Source organism: Cricetulus griseus, chromosome 6 (assembly GCF_003668045.3).
Source record: "Cricetulus griseus strain 17A/GY chromosome 6, alternate assembly CriGri-PICRH-1.0, whole genome shotgun sequence".
NCBI lineage: Eukaryota > Metazoa > Chordata > Mammalia > Rodentia > Cricetidae > Cricetulus > Cricetulus griseus.
This window is the reverse complement of record NC_048599.1, coordinates 102,777,861-102,803,889: the sequence shown is the minus strand read 5'-3', so window position 1 is coordinate 102,803,889 and position 26,029 is coordinate 102,777,861. Positions and strand designations below refer to the sequence as shown.

The following is a 26,029-nucleotide window of genomic DNA, read 5'->3' as shown; positions in this document are numbered from 1 at the left end:
GGTCCTGTCTGAGGGCCAAACCTCTGGGCTCCAGAATAGCAATGTCATTCTCTCGAGTTTTTCAAGAGAGCTGCTTTTCCACTTTAGAAGAATAGGGAAGAGAAGGAACAGAATTAAGTAGCACAATGGAAGCAGAGATGCAGGATAAGGAAGGCGGGAAGTCCAAGTCACAAGCTGTTGATTAGAGTCAGTCTAAAAGACAAATTCTCAGTGTTTAGCCTCAGAAATTGGGCCCATTTACTCATAATCCTAAGTGATATGTAACATGTAGGAATTATTTCAGATGGTGTGTGACAGAAAAAAGGAATGCAAACTTTAAGATTGACTTCAACCCTCTCCCCTACAGCTACGTGTAAACTTGAAATAGCAAAACTTGACCCTGGTTGATTCTGTTTCAAATTCAGCCTGTGTGCCTTTTGGTTTGACCATGATTGAAGCCACTGAAGCACTAACGTGTTGAGACATCAGAGCATGAATAATTCATTCTGAGAGTTGACTCATGCATTTGGAAATAGGCATTGCTCAATGTCTTTGCTGTTGAGAGCTGCACTCAAAGCTGCGAGGATGCTCCCCCTTTCCAGAAGGGAGAGGAGGGGAGTGGGCGAGCACGCACATCTGCAGCTGTGTGCAAGGGACAGTTCGAGCAGGCTGGCTGAATGCAGCCTTCATCCAGAGTTTCCCAAACCTCGTCCCTGGTACCTGTCAGATCTTACTAAGAATTCACAAATATGTCCAATGGTGGCGCACACCTCTAATCCCAGCACTCGGGAGGCAAAGGCAGGAGGATCTCTTTGAGTTCGAAGCCAGCCTGGTCTACAAAGTAAGTTCCAGGACAGCCAGAGATGTTAAACAGAGAAACCCTGTCTCAAACCCCCCCAAAAGAGAGAGAATTCGCAAATAGTTAAACCAGATGAAAGTACTTTTTCAGCCCTTTTCAATGGTTTGCAATGAAAACGAAGCAGGTGACTCAAAAAAATTAAATTGAATTTTCTGATTACACAAAGTTTTCAAAGCTGGGTGCTATGCACTGTGCACCAATAATTTATGGGACTTTTTCTTCTGATAATCTGACACAGAGTAGAAAATGCCTATATTTTAAGATTTTATAGTCAAATCTTCCCCTTTGAAATCTATTTCTTGCTTCTAATCATAGTCAAATCCATGAAAATTATTTGGAAATTTGATTTTAAAAACAAGGAAGACTTAACTATGGAATTCAGTCATATAAACTGTTAAGTGCTGCACGAGTAGCAGCAATTGAACTTTACAGCTTGAATATGTAGAACTTGCTATTAAATGAGACCTTTTATCCCAGTTACATTAACTTGATTCTTTCCAGTGATATCATTATGTAACAAGGGTTAAAACTTTTTTCTTATTTTCTTTGTTCTTTTGATGCCTCAATATATAATAACCAGAGTAGTTGAAGAAGAATAGCTATTAATTAATATTAACAATTCACCTTTACAAAATTATAACGTTCTGTGTATTTTAAAAAAAACAAGCATACTTATTAAATTACTTTAAAGGGCATCTCATCAAAAAAAAAAAAAGGTCCTTTTGATTTGGAGTAAGGAAGGACTGCTTCTTCTACTGTTTTAAAAAGAGAACTTGAGAAATGAGAGGAAGTACTGTGTAGAAAAATGTTTTTTTTTTTCATATTCTCTGTTTTTGCTTAAAACAACAACAACAACAAAAAAGACAAAACACTTTTAAGGGAATAACCATGAAATATATCTTAAAGTGTAATTTCTCATTCAAAATAATAAAATTATTGGTATTTGATTCACCCAGTATGTAGAGTACCTTAATTCATATTATAAGTAGGAGAGTGAATTTGAAGATTTATTCTTGTGGGAAGAAAAATATTTTGTAAGCATTGTGCATTTATTAGAAGACCACAAGATCCTTACGCACCAGTGGACCTGCTGCCCATTCCATCTGCCTTCACTCTTGGGTCTTGGAGAAAAGTAAGGCTGCTGTAGCAAGTGACTGCAGATGTCCAGGGGAGAGATGAGGAGCCTAAGCTCGGGAAGACATAGCATGTACTCGGTAGTGGGATGCTCAGGAGCCATTTGGGTCATTTTGCTGCACTGTTTTCATGCAGATCTGAGAAAATTATGGCATCTTTCTTAGGTACTGTAAGGAATGAGATTATCCACAGTAAAGTTCTGCATTGGCTTTACTAGAGAGAATATTACTAATGTTATTTTTTCCTTTATGGAGCATGGAAGAGCAGAGTACATGAACTTATTTTCTGCTATGGATTTCTTTGCAAAGTTGTGAGTGTGCATACTGATGCAATATTGCAAACCTTTAATCCTCTTTCCCTCTTGTACAAAAGGGATGCACTACTTACACATGGAGGCTCCGGTCAAGGTGATCCACAGAGATCTCAAGTCAAGAAATGGTAGGTGGTTATACCTTTTGATCTTACTATTTTACTACAGTTCACCTGCTCATAAAACCAGCATGGTGCCTTACATGAATCGTTGTTGGTCCACACTCTACTGTGAAAACATTGTCACTCTCAATAAATATCAAAATCTGTATGTTATTAGTTGCCTAGTGTTCTACTGTGTGAGTCTAACACAGGATGGAGACAACTGCATTGCTTATGTTTTTTGTTTTTTTCTAAGATAAGAAATGTTTAGTTTAGTCTTTTGGCCAAGTTTTTTAACACATCTCTAATTATTTCCTTAGGATCCTTTTCTAAAATGGGCATCACAGGTCAAAGTGTGTAGTCATGTATTTTAAGTCTCCTATTTTTAGATGCTTCCCTCTGGCAGCAATTTTGAGTTTTATTTCTGAATTACATGGTATACATCTTTTGGTCACTCATGCCCATATTACCTGGAGTAATGCCCAAAGATAACCAGCATGGTTGAGGGTTTAGAACGTAAAAGCATTCCTTTTTCCTTTTTTCTTTTCTGGGCTGTCTATACTTTATGAGCCTATATTTATCCTTTGGAAAGTGATCGTCTTAAAATAGCTCCCAGGATTAGACTCTACCTTCTTCCATTACGTCACTTCAGAGTTTTCAGAAAGGCAGTAAGTAGGACTGTTTAGCTTTGGAGCTAAGTAAGCATCCGAGTTTGCTACTTAAGAGAAGAAGACAGAAAGCAGCCCTTGCTATTGGTTATTTCCACACTTTCCAGCGGCTCTCGGTAGGGAGGAGAAACATTTATTTTTAGAAATTTAAGATCACTGCAGCTAAAATGGGAATTTACTAACAGTGTGATCCTTAGAATGGATGATGACAGCAAGGGGCAAGAGGAGCCGGGGTGCGCTGCTCACACTCGGGACCTCTAGGCTAAGGTCTGGCAGGTGTTAACCAAGCAGGAAGGGCAGGAAGTTGTAGGCAGCTGCCACCATCAAGAATCCAGGCTGGCCCCTCCTTACCTGATCAGCTGTCTTGCCTGACTGTCACACCCTGTCTGTTATCACTTACTCTTTGGTTCTGAAACAGACATACTTATGATATAGAGCTGGCGAACAGGAGGTCATTAGAAAATTTTCTCTAACCAGGTAGGAAGTAGCAGGCTTTTATGACCAAAATTTCAGTCCATGCTATTAATCTCAATATAAACAAGTTATTTGATTTTCTTAAACCCATGTACTTAGTTAGCATGAAGGCTGTACAACAATGGCAAATTCCTCATTTTTTTTTAATTACAAGGTATGCAGGTAATAGGAAACATTAACATGAAAAGAATACAAGCCTAATTTTGGCAATTTATTTTTTTAGGGGAAAAGGAGTGAGACTTCATTTTCTGTAGTTTTTTTTTGAAAATTTAAGTTATGGGCTAGCAAGGTGGCTCAGTGGGTAAAGGCACTTGCCACCGAGTCTGACAACCTGAGTACAATTCCTAGATATCACACTTTAGAAGGAGAGGACTGACTCCCACAAGTTATTCTCTGACCTCCATGTGCTTACCATGGCCTATAGGTACCCACACACAAAATAAGAAAATAAATGTAATAAAAGTCAAAACATGTTATTAGCGTGTATATGTGTCTGGTGCATATTTGTGAGCATGCACATGCTATGGTGTGCTTTTGAAAGGCAGAGGACAACTGTGTGGAGTCGGTTCTCTCCTTCCACCTTTAAATGGGTCTCTGGAGTTCAAGTCAGGTCACCACGGTTTCATGACAAGTGCTTTTATCCCCACTGAGCCATCTGTCCAGCCCCCATAGTGAGAATTTTTATAATGTTTTTTCAATGAGTACTTGCTAATCTTACATTAAGGGGAATAGGGAGATATTTTAAGAACAATCTAATATAATAGTAATATTTACTTGCATTTTTATTTGAAAAACTATGCATCTCATTCCTCCCAACCTCGCATTTACTTTGAGGCTGTTTTTATGTATTAGATCACACAGAATGTTTTCTCCAGCTACCAGAGTCACTAGGAACAGCTGCTGTATTGATGAGCTACCATGCTCAAGGCACTGAGTGGCTTATTAAACAAATGCCAGAAACCCTATCGATGCTTCAATCCTCAAGCTCCACTCTTGTCTTCCCACTCTCATGACAGCCCTACTTCTATTTCAACACTCCCAAGCTGATGTCAGCTTTGAAACTGTTAATTAGAAATACTTGCATAGATATTTTACATGAGCTTACAATGTATTGTGTTCAAACTGACCCCATCTGCCTTAAAAAGGCATTCCTGCATTCCCTTTCATGGTGCAGTACCAGTTACTCTTGTTTCCCTCACTGAATTTGTATGAACAAGTATCTTAAAAGCTTTTTGGAGAAGAGCTGGAGAGATGGCTCAGTGGTTAAGAGCAGTGACTGCTCTGTCAGAGGACCTGGGTTCTATTCCCATCAACCACATGGCAGCTCACACCTGTAGCTCCAGATCCAGGGGATCTGTATCCTTACACTAATGCACATAAAGTTAAATAAAGTTTTGTTTTTGTTTTTGTTTTTTTTTTAAGGCATTTGGAGCAGCACCTCATGAAATCAAGCTTTTTAAAAATGTTATCTCCCAGCCGGGCATTGGTGGCGCATGCCTTTAATCCCAGCACTCGGGAGGCAGAGGCAGGCGAATCTCTGTGAGTTCGAGGCCAGCCTGGTCTCCAGAACCAGTGCCAGGATAGGCTCCAAAACTACACAGAGAAAACCCTGTCTCGGAAAACCAAAAAAAAAAAAAAAATGTTATCTCCCTATACCAACTCTCAAATTCATAAAATATTTTCATTTACCTTTTATAATATAAAATTGTGTTTCTCACTCTGTCTTTCTCTGCCTCTCTCTCTCTCTCTCTCTCTCTCTCTCTCTCTGTGTGTCTCTCTCTCTCTCTCTCTCTCTCTCTCTCTCTCTGTGTGTGTGTGTGTGTGTGTGTGTGTGTGTGTGTGTGTGTGTAACAGGGTCTTCTTATATATCTCTGACAGGTTTGGTTCTTGCTATATAGCCCAGGCTGGCCTCAAACTCGTGGTAGCTCTCCTGTCTCAGCCTGGGATTATGGACGCACACCACCATGCCCAGCTTATGCTGTGAAGTTAGAAATGTAGTGATATCAAAATTAGAAATATGAATCCGTGCCTTTCTTCAATGTAAGACATTTCAAACACAAATGATTATCATAGTTTCTCTCTGTTCTCTTTCAGTCGTTATTGCTGCTGATGGAGTACTGAAGGTAAGGCTGTTCTTTTCATTTGGAGAGATTTCTGAGAGTGGTCTTATGACTGACAATCTCTCATCAGTGCTGGGTAGCAAGCTGATGTTGGTTCCTGTGTCCTCAGATCTGTGACTTCGGTGCCTCTCGGTTCCACAACCACACAACACACATGTCCTTGGTTGGAACTTTCCCATGGATGGCTCCAGAAGTTATCCAGAGTCTCCCTGTGTCTGAAACCTGTGACACGTATTCCTATGGTGTGGTGAGTGCGCCTCTCATTTCTTGCTTACCAAGGGACATAGGAAAGGCAAAAATCCTAGAGAAGAGTGTGGCCACTTGCTTGTGTCTGACACAGGAGGATCATCATAGGGACAGAGCTTTCTAGCTGTCACAATGTGTGCTTTGATCACTTATGCCCTGAATTGAGAAGAACCATCACTACTTCACAGAACCTGATCAGTGCTGGGTCTCCCTCCACCCCACCCTCCACTCCACCCTCTACCCCACCCCCACCATGAATGCTGCTGTGCAGGGTGGAAATAGGACTGTAGTAGAATAGCTGTGTAATTCACTGATACTTCCGGTGTCTTGGAATACAATTAATTGTAATAGGCTGCTCACATGGCTTGCGATCACCAATAGCTGCCAACTTGCGTATTTCCAAAACTACAAAAGAGCATATAGTTAGACCAGATAACCTTGCTCAGGTCTGCTGCAAGTCCTACAGAAACAAGTGTTGAAGTTGTTACTTGAGAATGACAAGAGTAGGAGGAACGAGGTTAGGTAGAATGGGGGGTGGGGAGGAACCAGATGAGGATCCTTTGGGAGGAAGAAGCTTCTGGTAGGGTAGCTCTTGCTGCAGGAAGGATTTCTTTCTGCCCCCCCCTTTTGAAGGTGTTTTTCCCTAAAGTGTTGTATATCCTTTTTTTTTTGAGGATGCAGTGTCTCTAGGTCTCATCTCAGTCTAGGTCATGTATACCACTTCCCCATTTACACATTACCGTGCAAAAGGACACTTTCATTGTAAGAAACAGCTTGGGCTCCCTCAGTACACCCTTTTTCTTGGGGTGGGAGGTAATGGCCAGAGAAGGGCCACATGTCAGGCATGCCCCTTTCCCTTATAGTCCACTGGCTTCCTAGTGTGTGGGGATTCTCTGGTTGTCTAGTGCTTCCTAAATCATGAACCTCTTATACACAGCTAAATTTTGTTGGCTATTGAAAACAATCCCAAGAATAGATTATGTATTTCAGGCTAAAGTCTAGGGGTTTTGTTTTGTTTTTTAAGACAAGGTTTCTCTGTGTATCAACCCTGGATGTCCTGGAATTCACTTTGTAGACCAGACTGACCTTGAACTCACAGAGATCTGCCTGCCTCTGCCTCCCAAGTACTGATACTAAAGGCATACACCACCAGGCCCATCAAGTCTAGGGTTTTAAAGGTTAAAGGCTGACAGTAGTATCCACTTTAAATATCTGATGCACCTTAATTCTGAGTGTTTCTAAGAATGAGAACCACATTACTACTGAAAGCAAAGAAATATTTCTCACTGATAGAAGGGGGAGACATGGGATAATAGTTCCAGAGGACAACAGCTTCTGCTTTCTGTGTCAGGAGTTACTACAGTGTAATTGTCACACACTCATCTGGAAATTCTGGAACTGGAACTCTGTACAATTTAAGGCTTGTTGTGCTAGGACTTAGCTGAGTTGTGGAACACTTGTCTGGCTTGTACAGGGTCCTGGGTTCAGTTCTCAGCACTACAGAAGGAAAAGCATTAAGCCTTGTGTGAAGTTGTTTTCTCTTACCAAGTTACATCCCTTTACTTTGGAAAATATGATTGCTCATTGAGTTAGTCTCTGGGCTGGACATCAGCATAGGCTGATTTACATTTTACATGCCTCATTTCATGCCAATGAACAGAAGCCAGTGTGCTTTCTCTATAAGGGACCAGGCAGCCATGGCTTCGACTTTGCAGACTACTTACCCTCTGGCAGCTGAGGCTGCTTCACAGCTCCTTAAACATGACAGAATCGGTTTTGTTTGTTTTTTTTTTTTTGGTTTTTTTTTTTTTGGTTTTGTTTTTTGTTTTTTGTTTTTTGGATTTTTGGTTTTTTGTTTTTTTTTGCTTCAAGGCAGCCCAGACTCTGTAGACCATCTATGGAGCAAGGGGATTTGGGAAGACATCAGAGTGGCTGAAGCACTTTGGTCATTTGGCCATGGTCCAGCTGATCATGTGACTGAGCAGGAAGCCAACTCTCCTTACACACACAGGTGTATATAAAAATAGAGACCCATATTTAGGTACCCATGGTTTTAAATTTGCTTGCACAGTTTTGTTAATCAGATGAGGTTTGAGGCTTATTTTCTATTCCAACAGCCCATGTATTATATTTACTTTGACAATTCTCCCCAAGTCTTGGAGTTTCCCTATTAAAAATGTTTGACCTTAAGTCACAACTATGAGTTATGTGTCGAATGAACCTCTAGTTTCAATATTATTGCATTTATGAAAATAAATTGTGTTACTTTCTTCCGAAAGTTTCCAGATGCCTGGAATCTGTGTGAAATGTACCAACCAGTCTGCCTTTCTTTAAGACTGTGCCCTCTTGGTACCTGTAGCTGAGAATCAATGCCTTTTCCCCTGGAAACCATAGCTGCTGAGCTATGACTTCTGATACCAAGCTAAGGACTCTCCTGTGTCTTTAAATCCCCTTGGCAGTCCTTACTGATCACTTCCTTAAGCATCTTCCTGGAGCTGGAGGTTTCCCATTTGTTTATAAAAACCTCTCACCCCTGAGACGGGTGAGCCACTTTGGAGAGAAGGTACATGTGTACCACCCCTACCTTTGCTTGCCTTGATTTAGCTTTCTTGGGGGAAAGATGGTTTTGCTCATTCGTTATTAAGTCAAGGGCTCACTATGCAGTTCTGGCTGACCCGGAATTTCCTATGTAGGCTAGGGTGGCCTGGAACTCACAGAGATCTGCCTGTCACCTAACTTCTGGTATAAAGACATGGGCCATCCTGCCGACTGGGGAAGGGACTTAACAGGAACTTAACAGACCATTTCCTAAAACATGTCCACACTGCCGGGATTACACTCCACCACACACCAGCTGTAGCTTAGAACCCAACTGTCCAGTCCCCTGACTGTGTCAGTCTCAATTCCAAATCCATGCAAGAGCCTTCCTGTCCTTGAGTTGCAGAAGCAGAAATGTTTCCATAGCTCTTTAAAAATAGCTTTTAGGGGGCTGAAGAGATGGCTGCTCCTTCAGAGGACCTCAGTTCAGTTCCCAGCACCCACGTGGGGGTTGACAACTGTCTAACTCCAGTCCCAGGGCACCCGATGCTCTCTTCTGACCTCTGCAGGCACTGCACACATGTCATGCACAGACATACCTTCAGGCAAACATAATATAAAATAAATGTAAATCTCAAAACAACAACAAAGCCAGCATCTGGGCCTGGGAATGGCTTCATTTAGCAAAGGTGTTTGCTGGCAAGGCTGAGGACCTGAGTTTAATGCCTAGGAGAACCTACATGGTAAGAGAAAACAGAATCTCACCAGTTGGCATCTGACCCCCACATGGCATGCAATAAGTAAAGATTAAACCGTCTTCTGATCTTAGTTTCTCTTTAAGTGAGGTTTGGCTGAGAACTCTGATGGAAGAAGTCCAGGGAAGTCGAATGTGCTAAATTCAACGATAAGCATTCAGGGTTACATTTAACACTGTCCCTTCTCTTTCTGTTCATTTTAAATAAGCATCATCAGTGAACAGGAAAAGCCAAGGCTTCTGTCCAGAACCTCTGTTTTAAACAAACAAACAAACACGAAAAACCATTGTGAGTTCCCAGTGGGTTGGACACCAGAAAGAGAGAGAGGGTAGTTGTTCCAATTGAGGCTATATCAGGCATAGGAGTTTGTGACCCTCGAAATTCAAAAATAGCATCAACCTAAAAAAAAACTATATGTATTTTATGCAGAATTATGATGTCCCTTCAAAAGGAGCATCGTTCTAACATAAAACATCCCATAGTTCATGAGGAACATGGCCATCAAAAAGTGGGTTTTTGAAAGTCATCCAGGAAAAAAAAAAAAAAAAAAGACATGCTTTTGCTTTTTGCCTTTCTTGGATTGATAATCTTGGTTTGCTTCTTAGCTCATGACAAGAATAAGTAGCCTTGCACTGCCTTTAGAGAAACTTTGTATTTCCAAGCAGTGCTAGGTGGGCTATTGTCCTTTCTCCGTTTTACAAGAAGGGAGTAGTTGTGCACTCCCAGGACAATGTCTCCTGGATGATGGGGAGCGTGTTTAGTATATGATCTGCTAAAAAGAAGAGCACAGATGACTGGAAGGACAGCCTAGGAGAACACACACCTGTCACCCTCCCCAGTGACAAGGGTTACCCTCCTAGGAACTTCCAGCCAAAGCCAGGTTGGACTGTGCTAGCTTAAGAGGCAGCCTCTGCAACTCATCTAGAACCCTGTTCCAGAACCAGCCAGAGCTCAGGTAATGGCTTCCCATTGTTTGTGAGAGAAAAGACAGAAACACACAGTCTCATCCAAGTTTCTGTTCTGTAAACTGAAAATAGAAATTTCCCTAGTGAGTGCAGTTTAACTGGGAGGACGTCTCAATATACAATGAGTTGGAAAATATTTTTAAGGTGAAAGATCACAGCAGTTTGGCCTGCATCCTCAGAACTGGTATTTTAAGGCATTGGCTTAATGTATTTTTAGACCTCCGAGTGACTTCCTCAACAAACTTACTTTTTTGTGTGCCAAATGTCATTCTTATTGAATGTAGAGAAACGCTATCCAAGTTCGTTCTGCTTTCATTTGGGTCTATTCCCAAGTCTGAGGAATTAATAAAGGGAAATCATGGGAGGTGCTGACACTGGAACCAAATAGAAGACCTGTGTGGGTTCCAGAGCTTGAGGCTTCTGGCGGTGAGCACCTCTCCACAGTTTTGAGTCCTGTAAGCACCTCCCTTGGCTTTCAAGAGTCACAGACGGAGCGACACTCTCCAGATGTTTCATGGTTATGGCTCTTATTAGAATTTTGATATTTTCCAGGCAAGTATTTAGGTATAAAAAAATGAAGAAGAGGTGGCTTTCTGGTGTTATTGTCTCAGACTTTTAGAGGGGCTGCATGTTACTCTGTCGAACCCAGGCAGATTCCAAATGTGGGCATACACACGTGTGTGTATGTGTTGATGAGACTGTGTGTTTCTGCCTTTTCACTCACAAACAATAGAAAGCCATTACCTGAGCCCAGCTGGTTCTGGAACAGGGCTCCAGACAAGTCATAGAGACTGCCTCTTAAGCTAGTGCTGTCCAAGCTGGCTTTGACTGGAAGCTCCTAGGAGGGTAACCTTTGTTACTGGGGAGGGTGGCCATGAAAAGGGGAGACTTGAATTGTTCACCTGAGTGTTTGTGGGTCTGGAGCATTTGATGTCTTTGAAGCTACCTCTTTTTTCCAATTTCCTTAGCAATGCCAAATTGATCAGTTTTCCCACTCTTTGCCTCCTTTCCCCCTCTGTCCCCAGTACCAACAGAGTGTGGTAACAGAGGCAGGGTAACTACATACCTGTTCTGAATCTTACCCTCCCTCACTTACAGCCAGCACTAGACTTGTCCCCTTCTGGAATGCCCCTTACCTTTTCCTAATCACTTATGAGACTCAAATGAAATTATCCAGTAGCTCTTCTGAAGAAGTACCTTACACACTTGATTAAAAACCCAAAGAGGCTTCTGGGTTTTTGGGGTTTTTTTTTTCCCCTCATGCTTGAGGAGCATCTGCCAGTTTCCCTGATTTTCTTGCTAATGGTCTTCGTATTAGCCAGCATTTGTTTAATATGTTATAGCTTGAACAAGACAGCAAGCTGGCTGAGGATATAATGACTATACAGTTAAAGGCTTACCGGATTACTCAAATAGAGTCATGCTTTCCATCTCGACTCCTATGTAGAAATGGGCTTTTGAGTTTGCAGCAAGGGAGAGCTAACATACCTTGCAGAGTTGTCGCCCAAGTCTGCCTTGGCTCCCTCAGCACCTACAGCAGAGCCTGTGTGTCCTCTCCTGCACTGGAGCTACCCCAGTCCTAGAATTATGTGGGATTAGAGCACAGCCTCCAAGTAAGAAAGCAGTGTGTCCCCACTGTCACAGTTGGTGGCTGAGCGTCTGTCTGTAGGCAAGTTTATCTGACTTTCCTAGACACCCATTTCCTCATCCATAAAGTGAGGGTGATATCTGAGGCTTGACAATGATCAAGGTGAAACCTGTAATGGGAATTTGGAGCATATTAGGCACTCAATAAATTATAGTGGTTGTCATATTATGATTATTAGCAAACTCAGAATTGCTTTTGTGCTTTGCAAAGTACTAGTAGACTAAACTTTGAGGTGTCAGGCTGGCATGGCGACGCATGCCTTTAATTCTAGCTCTTGGGAGCTGAGGCAGGAAGATCATGAATTCAAGGCTAGCCTGAGTTACATAGCCAAACTCTGTCTCAAAAAAAATTTTTTGGATGCTTATTTTAATAAAAAGAGACAGCAACTGGGTGTTCAAATTCCCATTGCTCAGTGTTTAAAGAGGAGCCTAAATCTCCATCCTAACACTAGTTTGCTTTCCTTAGCATTTGGGTTGATGTTCGTTACTGCACTTCCTTGAGTTTTACACAGTTGGGTGCACATATTCGCTCATGCACACAGTCAGTTCATATGTGTATTAAATGTTACACTTTAGAATATGGCATAATATATGTATGTAGGAATGGACCCCTTAGACTGACTCATTCTGTGGGAAATTTGTCCAAATCACAAAATCTAAATGTTATAATTTTACAGATATCTACCAGTATGGGGCAGATGGGTTTGCTAGTGATATGAACTGTGGACTTTGTTTTTTTTTTTTTTTTTAATGTGGACATTATTGAACCTTTAAAAACTGTGTTGAATTCCTGGTTACTATCTAATAAAAAATGTATCTGAGATTCAAGGCAGCACCACTGCTCTCTTACAAAATACAAAGCCTAGTTTGTGGGAATATGTGAACATCCCAGTGAGTCAAAAGATCAAGTTTAATCACTAATATAAAATTTCAAGTGTAGACACTTCAATTCCTAAAACAAGTTTTTTCTTTATATACAAAGAACATGAAGGTATATAACATATGGTAGAAGTCCTATGTATGAATACATACATACATAGTCTAAGTTTCTACAGATGGTTGGCTATGCCTAGTAATTGGATACAATTAAATGCTAGCTACGTTTTCAGTAATATACCAATATAAAGTACCAGAATAAAAATTCCATTTTCTTTTTGTTATAGGTTCTCTGGGAGATGCTAACAAGGGAGGTCCCCTTTAAAGGTTTGGAAGGATTACAAGTAGCTTGGCTTGTAGTGGAAAAAAACGAGGTAAGACTCCGTTTCTCCATTCAGGTGCATAGATCAGAAAACAGTATTGGGGTTTTGCAAAAGACTTTTTCATCTTCTTCAAATTGAAAGTAAGTTCACGCTTATGGAAAGATTAGCAGTAGGAGCTAACACAAAGGGTCAAAGTGATGTTATTCCTCATGAATGGACCCTTTACATCTAATTGTTGCAGCTTCACGTCGTGATGCTGTAGATCAAAAATTGTACAAGTACTGTACTAGTTTCTCAGTCTCAATTGTAAAACCTAGGGGTTTGTTCTTAGTGATGAAAGAAGCCATTGCGTCCAAGGTAGGGGAACAGTTTAACTGCATCTCCTGCGTTTAGGACATCTTTTTTACTGGCCGGGAGTTGATATATCTGTAAGAGACCTTCAGCTACTTCAACTTACCTCTCCCAGCAGGAGTCACTATAGTACAAGAAACTGTCGCTTAGATGAGAATTTCAAAAATAAAAGAAGAAAAAATAGTTTCAAAAAGGGGAAAAATTACAGTTTTGCCACCTACGTTGAGCACTACATTGAAGATGAGCTCCTCACTGGAATTGGCGAGGCAGTGGCATGAAGTGCTGGCTTCTTCATGCAGAGTCGTTCCATTTCAAAGGGACTTCAGTGGCGTAAACACCGTTTGTGCTGTGTCCCCAGCCTCGCTTTTCTTCTCCCCACAAATTGAGGCTTTCAGCTAGTTGGACCTATGAGCCTACATCAGAGAACATGACACATCCATATCAAAGAGAGCAACTACATTCTGAAAGGTTTCAAATTGTCACTGAAACGCACAGCCATGGAAATCTCTCAGCATAAGGACGAGGCATCCAATACCACGGCATTAGGAGAACTTAGATGGCATGGTGGATGTACATGCTTGTGCTTTCGAGGCAAAACAACTTATTTCCCGGGGCATCTTCATTTCCATATCTGTGTACAAAGGCCGAGGGAGACCTTAAAGTGAAATATTCTCCATAAGAATATATAAAGATAGGCCATTTTAGCACTTTAACAGAATTGGATTGATCTGCACCCCCTGTGAATACAGAACAAGCCAGGTGACTAGGGGAAACCAAGATGCTGTCTCCTGGATCCCATGGAACCAGAGCCACCTGACTAATTTGTCCTCCTGACTCACTGGGAAGGGGTGGCACATTGTGGTGGCTGAGTTTGATGGGAGAGGGCTGCCAGCATAAGAGATGAAAAGGACTTCCATGCAATACCAGGGCTCACTCATTGCTTCCCAAGAGCTGTTTGGTTTTAATTAGATGATAGTCATTTCCCACAGACTATTCAGTAAGACCTCACACAGGATAACTAATCTTTTGGGACATGAGGCCCACTGCTTCTGTTCTGTCTCTTTTGCCAGAGAGATGGTTGAGTGTTTTAGTTTAGGTTTGACGAATCCAAGTGAAGAGAGCATTGACCTTCAATTCAGCTGACCCGGAAGCAATCTCTACACTACACAGGATAGATTAAGAAAGGGTTTAGAAAGCCACCCAGATCCTCCAAAGTTGACAGGACAATTAGTATTTTGCAATTATTTTTTGCAATAGTTTTTTTTTTCTTTTCTTTTCTTTTTTTTTTTTTTTTTTTTTGTCTAGAAAAAGGCAGAATAGGCTCAGCCCAATGCATTTCCAAAGCATTGGGTATTTAAAGCTGAAGAGAATGGCGACTTTGGCCTGCCTGAGGGTTGGGAAGCTCCCACCTACACTCCTCAGAACTCTGTAGCATCACACAAGGAAGCCATTTCCTTCTGTCCCCTACAGATCCCATGGGACATATGTGGTGTGCTGCAGTGAGTGGGTCATAGCTGATGGAGACGGCTCAGAGACTTCCCGAATGGTTCATTAAATGAAGTAGGAAGTTGAGAGAATCCACATGGTGACATAAGATCTCTCAGCTTGTCAATGAATTGAAGTAAAGCTGGTTGAATTAAGGATAATTATCTGCTGTTCCCATTTTACACAGTACTTATTTGTCAAAAAAAAAAATGTGGAAATTAAGCCTAGATGGGATTTCCAGTGTTACCATTCAAGGTGTCTTCATTCTACCACATAAGAGGCACTGGCTTTTCAAACAAATTCTGCTCACATAGTGTTAAGACAATTCCCAGAGTTTAAGTTCACTTAATAACAAAACCGAGACTTCAAGAAATGTAACTCGTAAAACCTCTTGGACTCGAAATATTTTATTTATCTTTACTGTTGAATACTTTTGGTTATTGGGTTGGAGAAAAGTTTCCATATTTTCATGTCTTTATTAAATAAGAATGATGTGTTTAAATAGCCAAGGAGAGATTGTTAATGTGACCTATCTAGTCATTCTGTAGCATCTATATCCAATTAGTAGGGTTGTTTTTTTTTAATGCTTTTTATTTTGAAATAATTATGGACTCCTAAGAGTCTGTAAAAATATTACAGAGAATCCTGTGTACCCAGCTTTTCCACTGCTAATACCTTATATAGCCGCAGTAGCATCCGAGAGGGGCAGTTAGGATTGGGACAGCACTCTAGGTGGGAGTCCTTCTGTAATCTCTCCTCCACAGAGAGCACGCTCAACTGATTTATAGGAAAACATGCTCTCTAACATTATATCTGAGGATCTTTGCTGCTAACTTATGAAATAAGGCTTTTGATTGATTTTTTTCTGACATTAACTTTTATTAAAAATAGATTCAAAAACCCTTACTACACTTTGCCAAGTGATGAGTGAACCTTACAGAAGGCATGAGCTAAAGAGGGCATTATGGAAAACTGTTTTTAATATAAGAGATACATGTATTTGATTTTTATTTCCATGAAGATCAGTGGGCCTTCAGAATGTTTTAGAGTATACTTTCTACTTTTATAAACACATGATTCTTACATAAAATGTGTTTTGTTGTAAATAGCATATTGTCATTAAAAAATCTTCATACAACTTAAAATTTAATCAGGATGAGTGAAATGGCTCAGCAGGCAAAGGTACTTGTTATCAAGCCTGACAGCCTGAGTTCATTTTGAGAGACCCACATGGTAAGAGAGAACCTACTTCCTCGTATTGTCTAACCACCTCCACCTTCACACCATAGCACCGGTGTGTGTTCACACACACACACACACACTAAATCAGCTAATTAATTTTAAAATGTATTTTATGTGCAAAATTTTTTAAACTTAATAATTGATCTACTCAAGCTGGGCGTTGGTGGCGCAAGCCTTTAATCCCAGCACTCGGGAAGCAGAGGCAGGCGGATCTCTTTGAGTTCGAGACCAGCCTGGTCTACAAGAGCTAGTTCCAGAACAACCTCCATAAGCCACAGAGAAACCATGTCTCAAAAAAAACAAAAACAAAAACAAAAACAAAAACAAAAGAAACAATAATTGATCTACTCTACAACTTTAGAAAGATAAGAACTTAAATATTTTCACATCTTTTGTATTAAATGATGCAAAAATATTTTTTAAAATATCCTCCTAATTTAGTTATTGGGAGATATTCTACTTTTAAATGTGAAACCTTTATTCTAGAACATATAAGTTGTAAGGAATGCTACCATATAGTACAAAAATCTGGCCATTTCATGATGTTTGGAATCGTTAAGAATGCATTAAAATTGTGTAATTGGGATACAAACACTTCAGGTTCTATTTTAAGGTATTTTTTAATACACCAAAGAAATCCCTTACATAAAAGTGTCTGAGCTGTGATTAGCTAATACCTGACAGTATTAGATACTAAAAATTACTTTTTCTTTGTGTGATGCTTGAAGTGCTGTGTCTAAAAAGGATTTCCAGTAAGAAAAGAGGACAAAAGGAAACCCAAACCCAGCAAGTTGACATTCACTTCATCGGTAACCACTGAGGTCAGGCTATGCTAAAGTGTGTCCACCTGAAACCCACTTTGTTTATTTGCACAAAATACACACAGGTGCATATATGCAGCTGTAATGTAGGTCTTTATTCATCCCTACCTTCCAACCTTCTTTTTTTTTTAAGGAAACAACTGATTTTCCTACAGATCTCTGTCAAAAATGTGCAGTTCACAATATAGTTAAATAACAATTGAAACATATTGTGTTTGGTGAGGTCAAAAGACTAGAAGTTTGAATGGCTTGACATAGCCTTGATTTGGCGAGAATTGCTCTATTTTGTTAACTTCATTTTGATGTGAAAATTGGTTGTAATTCCAAATGAAGACTATCAGTTTTATTTTCCTAGTTCTATGCATAGCTTCACCCAAATTCAGTTTTAAATTTTCTATTTGTAAAATTTCTTTGGCAGACAGTTCTTTACAGCTGCACAGTTCTCCACTCCATCACATCCAGCCTCCCCCACCACCCGAGACACACACACACACACACACACACACACACACACACACACACACACCTCTGCACTGGGGATGCAGCCCATGACTTGCTGAGTGCCTGTTGCTCGGCCACTGATGTATCTCCAACCCCAGTGCTCTCTTCCTAACCACAGCTCTTGCTCTGCTGAAAAGAAAGCCAGAAAACCTGAGCTCACCCACATGCATCATGCTTCAAGTCAGTATAACCCTGTACTGTGAAGAATACATGCAAACACTACAGTATACATGCTCAGGCAAGACTTCTCGAGGCAAGATGATGAGGCCATTTAAGGTGCTTAGCCCTGTGGATAAATGGCACTGAGTGGCTGCAAATACAGCCTGATAGAGGTGAGCTGTGTTAATGACTTAGTTTTAAGACCTGCCCTGTTGTTGGTGACAGTCCTTAAAATCGTAGTTAGGTTATGAATAATGCAAAAAATCACTCTCCTTGGATTTCTTGTGTGTGGGCATTGTACTCTTGGGAAGTCTGGTGTATTTGGAAACTGTTCAAAAATATTTTCTGTTTATTTGTAACTCAGTTAGATGCCAAGTCCAGAAAAGTATAAACTTCATTTTGTCTACTAGGCTAACATAAAACCACATGGAACATTTGCAATTCGGTGGCTTGCAAGAGAGTTCTTGATTATATGATGCTTTATGGTATATTAAGGGATGTCTAGTCATCATTTATTTTTATAGTGTGGAGGATCAAACTCAATGCCCCATATGTGCCAGGCCATTCTGTTGCTGTCACTGAGTTACCGGCTGGCCCCTCAAGCCTTTCAAAACAAAAATTCCTCCTGGGGATAGGGGCATGTCATGGTCTATGAGAACCAGAACTGTAGGGTGCAAGAGTAGGATTGAACCTCACAAGCTAATTTGTTTTGTATTAAGTCCATTTCCGAGCACGGGTGTGACCAAGGGTAGAGCCATAATGCATCATGCATTCTGAACAGCACCACCAGGATTACCAGTGCGAAAATGCAGAGTGCTCTTCTGTGCCAGAGATGTTTTCAGAGCTTCACACCTATTGCCAAAACTCAACTTGTTTCCTAGTTACCTGACTGGTATGTGGGAATCACAAGTTGTCTATAAAAACATAGTAATAAATTTGTGGTGTTAGATGTAGCGTTATGTTCCAGCTTGCCCCTCTCCTGCTGTAGTTTCTTTTTGGTGAGATTGTTTTGTTGCATTTGTCATGATGAACCTGACCTTTCTATCTACCGTGATTTCCATGTGGGAAAGCAGGATTCTTTGGAGATTTGATAGGACAAATCTGTGTGTGAATTCTCCCATCATGTATTAATCCATGGAAGCCTCAAATTCCATGTCTAGTTTATGCTTCTAAATTAACTGTTTGATGATTCTTCAAAGGGCATTTCATTGTCTCCAAGAGTAAAGCCTTGTTTCGTCTTCTGTTTGCCTCCTCTCTGTAGAGATTAACCATTCCAAGCAGCTGCCCCAGGAGCTTTGCCGAGCTGTTACATCAGTGTTGGGAAGCTGATGCCAAGGTACTTTTGTTATTGTTCAAACTTCTGAAATTTTACCTGTTCTCTTTTGAGTTTTTAAAACTTGGCTCACCCCAAAGTGTTTCTCAGTGAAAGTGATTGCCAAGCCTGTGAGTCCCAGGATGCCTGCTACAGCCCTATGGTAACATCTCCATAGCTTAAGACCTCTAGATCAAGTGACTATTATCAACTCTTCCTTCTTTTAACAGCACTCTTTTGAATTCTTGAAGCAGAAGGAAATTTTGTTCTTTTGCTTTTAATCATGACCATTGTGCCTTGTGAGTACAACTAACACAGTACTTTCTATATGTGAGGCTGTGATTATATTAACTCTTGGATATAGGAGCTGATCTCTCTCTTGGCTCACAGATGGAGAGCCAAGGCACACGCAGGTTAAATGACAAGTTAAGGTCACATGGCTTGTACTGGTGGGGCTGGATGTGAATTCAGACAGTCTATCATGGCTCTTAACTTCTACTCCATTGCCTTTCTGCCTAGTGGAGGAGCAGGCAGAAGCTATACTTTGCTAGAATCCCAGTATGTCCTCCCTGGGCAGTTTCCAGCGGTGTTTTTGAGCTGTTACAATAAAATTGGAAGAAATTCCAATTCTAGGCATCCATGCATTTATCACATGTAAGCATGGATGGCCAGTGTCCTTTCCCCAACAAAGGTCAGCTTTATGAAATCACTCATGGATACATATGGAAACAGTTATGGATAAATTGATAGCTAGTCTTAGATTTGCTTCAAAATAAAGTGACGGTCAAAGCAATACAAATTAAACATGATTGGAAATGGTAACTTTGGAAGCTCAATCATAGAATGTAGAGACATATTGTTTTGTATGCTCAGATTTTCATAATAAAGGCTATAATCTTAAAATGAGTCTCACAGATTAAATATTAAAACAACCAAGTGACCAAATTTAAGACAGAAACAAAATTCATAATTCAAATTTGTCTGGTGTTTTTTTCATGGAAATAGAAATATTACAACTGATTCAAAAATATAGGCCTTAAAAAATAACAAACAAACCTAAAAAATACGGAATTCTTCTTTAATATACACCCATTTCCAGTGAGAACCCTTTAATGAATGAAGACTACAAAAGTCTGTTCTTGGGCAATGTACTTCTTGGGTGGAAATGGCTTAGAGACAAACTGGCCATGTGGACAGATTTGTGTTGATTTGTGCAGAATATTTCTGGCACATTGTCCCACACCAAGAGCAAAATACAGTGACACTGCAGCAAGAGCTTGTGTTGGGAAGCCTCCCGCCCATGCGCCTTGCTTCCATACTGGGAAGACTCAGGTGCTGGGCTCTGCAGCCATGGGCATCCTGCCTCGGCCCTGGCATCCTGCAGCTTCCATCTTCTACTCCAGCTCTCTAGATGTCCTGCAGCCTCTATTCAAGTGATGTCCTATATAACTTAGTATTATTCTTCTTAAAGAATGTGTCATTTGGATTGTTACTACTGCAAGAATTTGAGTGCCTTCCCCCAGTTTAGACCCTCTTATTTCCAGTGTGTGATTTTTTTTTCAGAATGTAGGGTTTTAAGCATTAAGCATTAAAAGAAATGTACACTTTACAACTAATTAGGCTAAGCTATAAGCAGATGTTTGCAAGTTTATTTTCAAATAAGTGCTGTTTAAGTGTTACACATTCCCTCTGCTTTTGTGTCTGCTAAAACATATACAATTTTAGTAATGTTTTTCTCTCTCTCATGCTTAATTAGAAATTTCACCTGAAATTATTTGCATTCAATTAGATTAATGCAACCAGATCTCTAGAATTGTAATCATGTAATCATACTTCTGTATTATTTAATTTCTCAGTCAAAAACTTGGTACTATATTAGTTAAAAATCCTAAGAATATACACATAAATTGTAATATAACCTTCTCATGCAACAAAGAATTTAAGTCCAGAGTAATACCTATAAAACTGGCATGTCTTTAACACATATGGAGATGAACCTTCTTTTGAACCAAAAGAATCTTGTGTTCTAGCCACATGAAGTATAAAGAAAGTTTGAAACTGATTTTTGCTTCCTAAGTTCATGACATTTTATTCTGATAAAGGTACTCCAGGCCACTGTATTTGATTTGATGGGCAGTGGCTGCAGCTCATCCTTCAATCTTCACATGCTAAGCGCAGCACGCCTCACATGCTAACCTGCAGCACACCTCACATGCTAACCTGCAGCATGCCTCACATGCTTCACTCCCTGATGCATTTTCTCCAGTAATACTTCACTGAGTCTTCCCCGACACCCTGCTAAACCTTGTCTGGACCCAGAATCAGTCTGGTTACTGCCCTAGCTTGTATGGGATATTCTTCCTTGTTAAATGGATTGCATGTTCTGTGAGGGAATGTGTGTGTGTGCATGTAGGAACACACACACACACACACACACACACACACACACACACAGAGAGAGAGAGAGAGAGAGAGAAAGAGAGAGAGAGAGAGTTCCTATAGCACTTTGCAGCAATAGAAAGTGGATGCAGAAACCAGACTGCAGTAAATTTTCTGAGAGATACATTTTCATTCTGTGGCTCAAAGTAGGTGCTGTTCTATAGTTTATGAAGAGCAGTAGTTGGCTAAAGTATTTTATCTCCTTTTTCAGTCCTTAGACTTTAAAGCATTAACACTTAGATTGCATTATGCAGCTTCCCTGTAGGGCTGTGGTGAAGAAGAGAGACAAATAGGAAAAACGTGGCATTGTGAAAGTGATAGAGCATCCTAGTGGCCTAAATCATATGCTCGAAATATTTTATTGGAGTTGGAAATGTAACTTAGTTGGTAGAGTGTTTACCTAATAAGCCCTGGGTTCAATCCCCAGCCCTGTGTAAACCAAGTGTGGCTGGCCATGCCTATAATCCCAGCACTGGGTAAGTCGAGGCAGAGGATTAGAAGTCTACGTAGTAAGTCCAAGACCAGCCTGGGATATTCAAAGCCTATCTCAATAATTAAATCATGTGTGTATGAAAATAAGAAAAGAAAGATGAGTGTTGGTTTGTCTTAAAATGGCATCCCTGGAGCTGATAACTAGGGAGGAGTTGGTATCATATTCTTTGAGATAAAGGATTTGAAGTTTAAAAGCATAGACCAGGTTCTGTGACCAGCTTTGTGTGTAATGCTAGGTGATATATGCCTTTCTGAACTAGTTGTCCTATGTATTAAGTGAAAATAGCAAATAGAAGGGAAGATGTAAAGATGCTTTTAGCCCTGGTCGTGACTTCTTCCTAAGATAAGCAATCTGTACAGGACACTTAAAAGGCACCTAAGCCCTTCAGAGGAGCAGCCACAGGTCCTAGCACAGCACTGTGTTCTGTAACTAGCACACTAAAACCTTCATTGCAGAATTTTACATTGTTGAACTCCTGGGCTCTGGTAATCCTCCCACCTCAGCCTCCCAAATAGCTGGAACTACAGAAATGTACCACTGCAGCCAGCTGTAGCTACACCTTAAATTCTTGTACTGATGGTGTAAGAGAGTAGAGTCTAACTGTGATGGTAAGAGTCTTTTAAAGGAATGCTTGTCATCTGAATATAAATGAATTTCATTTTATTTCAATAATAGTTAAATGTAGGGGAAAATAAGTCTTTAAAAGTTCACTAGGTGGGCTGGGAATGTAGCTTAGTTGGTAGAATTCTTGCCTAGTCTGCACAAGGCCCTGGGTTCAACCCCTGCACTGTATAAACTAGGTGTGTTATACACCCCAGCATTTGGGAGGTAGAAGGAAGATGGGCAGTTTGGAGTCCTCCTCAACTACAGAGTTGGAGGCTAGCCTAAAAGCCCTGAGACTAGGATTGTTGTTGTTATTGTTTTGTTTGTTAAAAAAAATGAATTACTACCTCCCGTGGCTCCTTTACTTGCAAAATGAAAATCTTATGTTTCCTGTGTTTATTTATAATCAGTTCTTGTGCAAAGTTCTGCTTCTTTTTTCCATTTAAAATCTGACACATGGTGAGAGGCATGAAGATGGGAACAAAGTTTAAAAACACAGGCTTCTTTTCATGTGTCCCATTTAAAGCATTTTCCTTTGTTCATCAGTAACATTTAACTATACATGCTTTTTTCACACATACACACACACACACACACACACACACACACACACACACACACACACATTTGTGTATGCACACACGTGCGTGTGCCCTTAAAACAAATGAAGACAGAAGTCAATAAATATCCTAGTTTTTTTATTTCTGAACTATGGGAAAGTGTTTTTGTTAATGATGTCAGAAGCACCCAGGCCCTGAGAGCAAGCCACCTCGACACTGTTCCTTCCTGTTTTTGTGCTCCTAAATTAAAACGCGTGTTTTAATTGCTGTAGCTGTAATTTGTTCTGAAATGGTGTAATTATGAGGCATGATGAGGAGAGAATGTGCATCATCCTTTTATTATCTTTCTCCATTTTTGTTTTAACCTTTTGTCTCAGCCTTGGCTGGAGTGGAAAGAGGTGAGCGTAGACAGTGCCTGTTAGAGACAGACCGAGCGTGCTTTTTTCAGTTGCTGCCTACAGCGTGTTACAGTGTTCTGGACCAAAGCTGGCTTCAGTGTGGGATAAACCTTAAGAACAATGTTGTCATCGTGGCTTTAATTTTTTTTTCAAACCAATGCATTTGGAAAATTTTATTAGTTGCCATAGGTTGGTAAGCAGATACTGCCTGCCCATGCACACTTTATAAAAACCGGGAGGAAAAATAGAAACATTTGTGTAGTAAACAACAGGATATTCGGAGTGCATAGTCTAGTTTTTACTCTCTTTACCACATAGTAAGGTCATTAATGGCTTAGGATTCCTTATAGGCGTTCTTGGTCATATCTCAAAGTAGGACTTGGTATCTCTCTCCTTACTTATTATCCTAACCTGACGCCATGTGGTTGAAAAAAAAAAAAAGCAACATATCTATCCTTATGGCTAATTAATTGCTCCCTACACCTGTGTGATCTGTCATGTTTTTGTTGGTCGTGGCTTCCTGTCATGCCATTTAAGTCTCATGGCGGTTCCCTTTTCTCTTCTTCAGAAACGGCCATCATTCAAGCAAATCATTTCAATCCTGGAGTCTATGTCAAATGACACAAACCTTCCTGACCAGTGCAACTCATTCTTGCACAACAAGGCAGAATGGAGGTGGGTAGCTCCGGCGTGAGTCCCAGCCCAAGGCTTCAGTGACGTGAACCAGATACCCGGTAGACAGCCCTGACTCCTAAGCACAGCTTGGGGCTGGGCGGAAGCCAAGATTTATGACCTTGCATTCATATGGAAGCAAAACTTTCTCTGTATTTGTTAGCATGCATTTAGGTATTTGGGAGAGTATTGAAAAATGTGTTCTGAAACAAATGACATTTTCAGGTGCTTCTCTGTACAGTTTCTGTGTTAGGAAGCTTTAGCCTCTGTGTGTGGGGGGGGATTAAAAGAAAATATATTTTGTATTGTGTTAGCCTTTCCATGTGCAAAGCCACGGCATCTGCTACTGCAAAGAGTGGGGAACCTATGGAAACACATTAGATGTTGTAATCCTAGCAAAACAAATCAGTAAGGAGAGATTGTATTGTGTAAGTGGAAAAAGTAAATCCAAGTTGAAACAGTTGGACCAGGTCGAATGACGCAGGGAATATAAATAGTCTGTTTGGGAGCTGGACGCTGTTCCTCTCGACTCAGCAGAGATCTGAAGTAACTTCATCCCTGCTCCTGATATGTATGGCAGTAACGCAATGCCCTACGCCATCTGCTGGTGCTAAGTCTGTACTGCGTGCACTTGGAGAGCCACTGGATATTGACTCCTGTCAGTCAGTACACATAACCATGGGCTTTCTATTTGACTGATATCTTACAACGACATTACTTATTCTCCTGCCTTTGAAATAACTATCTAATACCAGTCACTTGCGTGAATTTTTCTTGGCAATACAAAATTAATGCAGTGAGCTCCCATCTAGAGCTGAGGGCTTTTTTTTTTTTTTTTTCTGGTCTAAAATAACTTAACAAAACCCTGCTGTGACATTGTTTCCTACAGTAACAGGTCAGTGCACATGTAATCATATCACCCCCCCTCAAACTCCGTATGTGGGTTCCACTGCTTTTCAGACAAAGACAGAAACGCTTGCCATTCAGAAGACCAACTGTCTCCAGCATGCCCCGAGCCTCAGGCTTTTAGAGACACGTTTCTCTCTTACCAGAACCTCTGCAGTGCAGTCTCCTTTTTATAGCCACTGTGTTTTGCTGCATATTCCTCCTATATCCCACCTCCTGCAGCTCCCATTAGCCATCTTGGCACTGCTGACCTAGCTCATCTCCAAGAGAACAACCCCCACTCCCTGGCCAGCTCAGTGCCACAGAGCTCTGAGATCTCTGTGTCACTGTGTCTTGCCACTGGAGTGTTACAAAAAGCAAACTGTTTTGTGTATCTCCGTCTCTTCCAACAGCAATTGCTCAGTAAACATATGGGGAAGCAAGGAAAGAAGGCAGGTAGGCAGGCCGAGAGCGAGAGCATGACAGTAGTGACGTAAACAACACTGTTCCTGTAGATAAATATGTACCCAATGCATTTACCCAGACAGAGCACTTGTAGTCACATTCCTTAAGCCTCTCCTGGCTCAGGAGAGGCTGATCCTCTCTAGGTACTGGGCTGCAGTGGTCAGTACAATGTTCCCAGTAGTGTGGCACTCTCCAGCAGCAGCCTCAGAAACACACATGTTAAAATGCTGAGCATGAGAACATAGACAATGGTCTGCATGCTGTTCTGGCAAGCCATATGACAGAAGCAAGAGCTAATAGAGCTTTTACAATGAAATCTGATCCTCCCATCTGAAGGGTTCCCGGAGGAAATGCTATTTGATCTGTTATCTGAAGGATTGGGGGGGGTTAAAACTGAGAATACTGGTGTGTTTAAGATAGGGCTCTTTAAGTGTGCCAACAAAGAAAACCAAACAAAATTAGTAAATTTTCTGAAAAAAAATTGAAATTTATCCCAAAACAGTACCCATCCTAAATAAGTTTGCAAGAGAAATGGTGTACATTTATAACTTTCTTTTCTCGTGTGGTAGGTTAGAGCGTCTCAGCTATTTGGTGCCCAGGACTCCAGTTCACTGTGTGTGTGTGTGTGTGTGTGTGTGTGTGTGTGTG

At 40.7% G+C, this 26,029-nt stretch overlaps 1 protein-coding gene across 2 annotated transcripts in view; it reads left to right on the top strand.

The window, feature by feature from the left end:
- Window positions 1-26,029, top strand: part of Map3k20 (mitogen-activated protein kinase kinase kinase 20) — a 154,546-nt gene that overhangs the window by 77,311 nt on the left and 51,206 nt on the right. For both annotated transcript variants that reach the window (XM_027420180.2, XM_027420184.2), the window contains exons 5-10: window positions 2,345-2,410; window positions 5,620-5,648; window positions 5,755-5,892; window positions 12,960-13,046; window positions 18,816-18,890; window positions 23,928-24,034. In XM_027420180.2, the coding sequence (XP_027275981.1) occupies window positions 2,345-2,410; window positions 5,620-5,648; window positions 5,755-5,892; window positions 12,960-13,046; window positions 18,816-18,890; window positions 23,928-24,034 (502 nt within the window). The remainder of the gene's footprint in view (window positions 1-2,344; window positions 2,411-5,619; window positions 5,649-5,754; window positions 5,893-12,959; window positions 13,047-18,815; window positions 18,891-23,927; window positions 24,035-26,029) is intronic.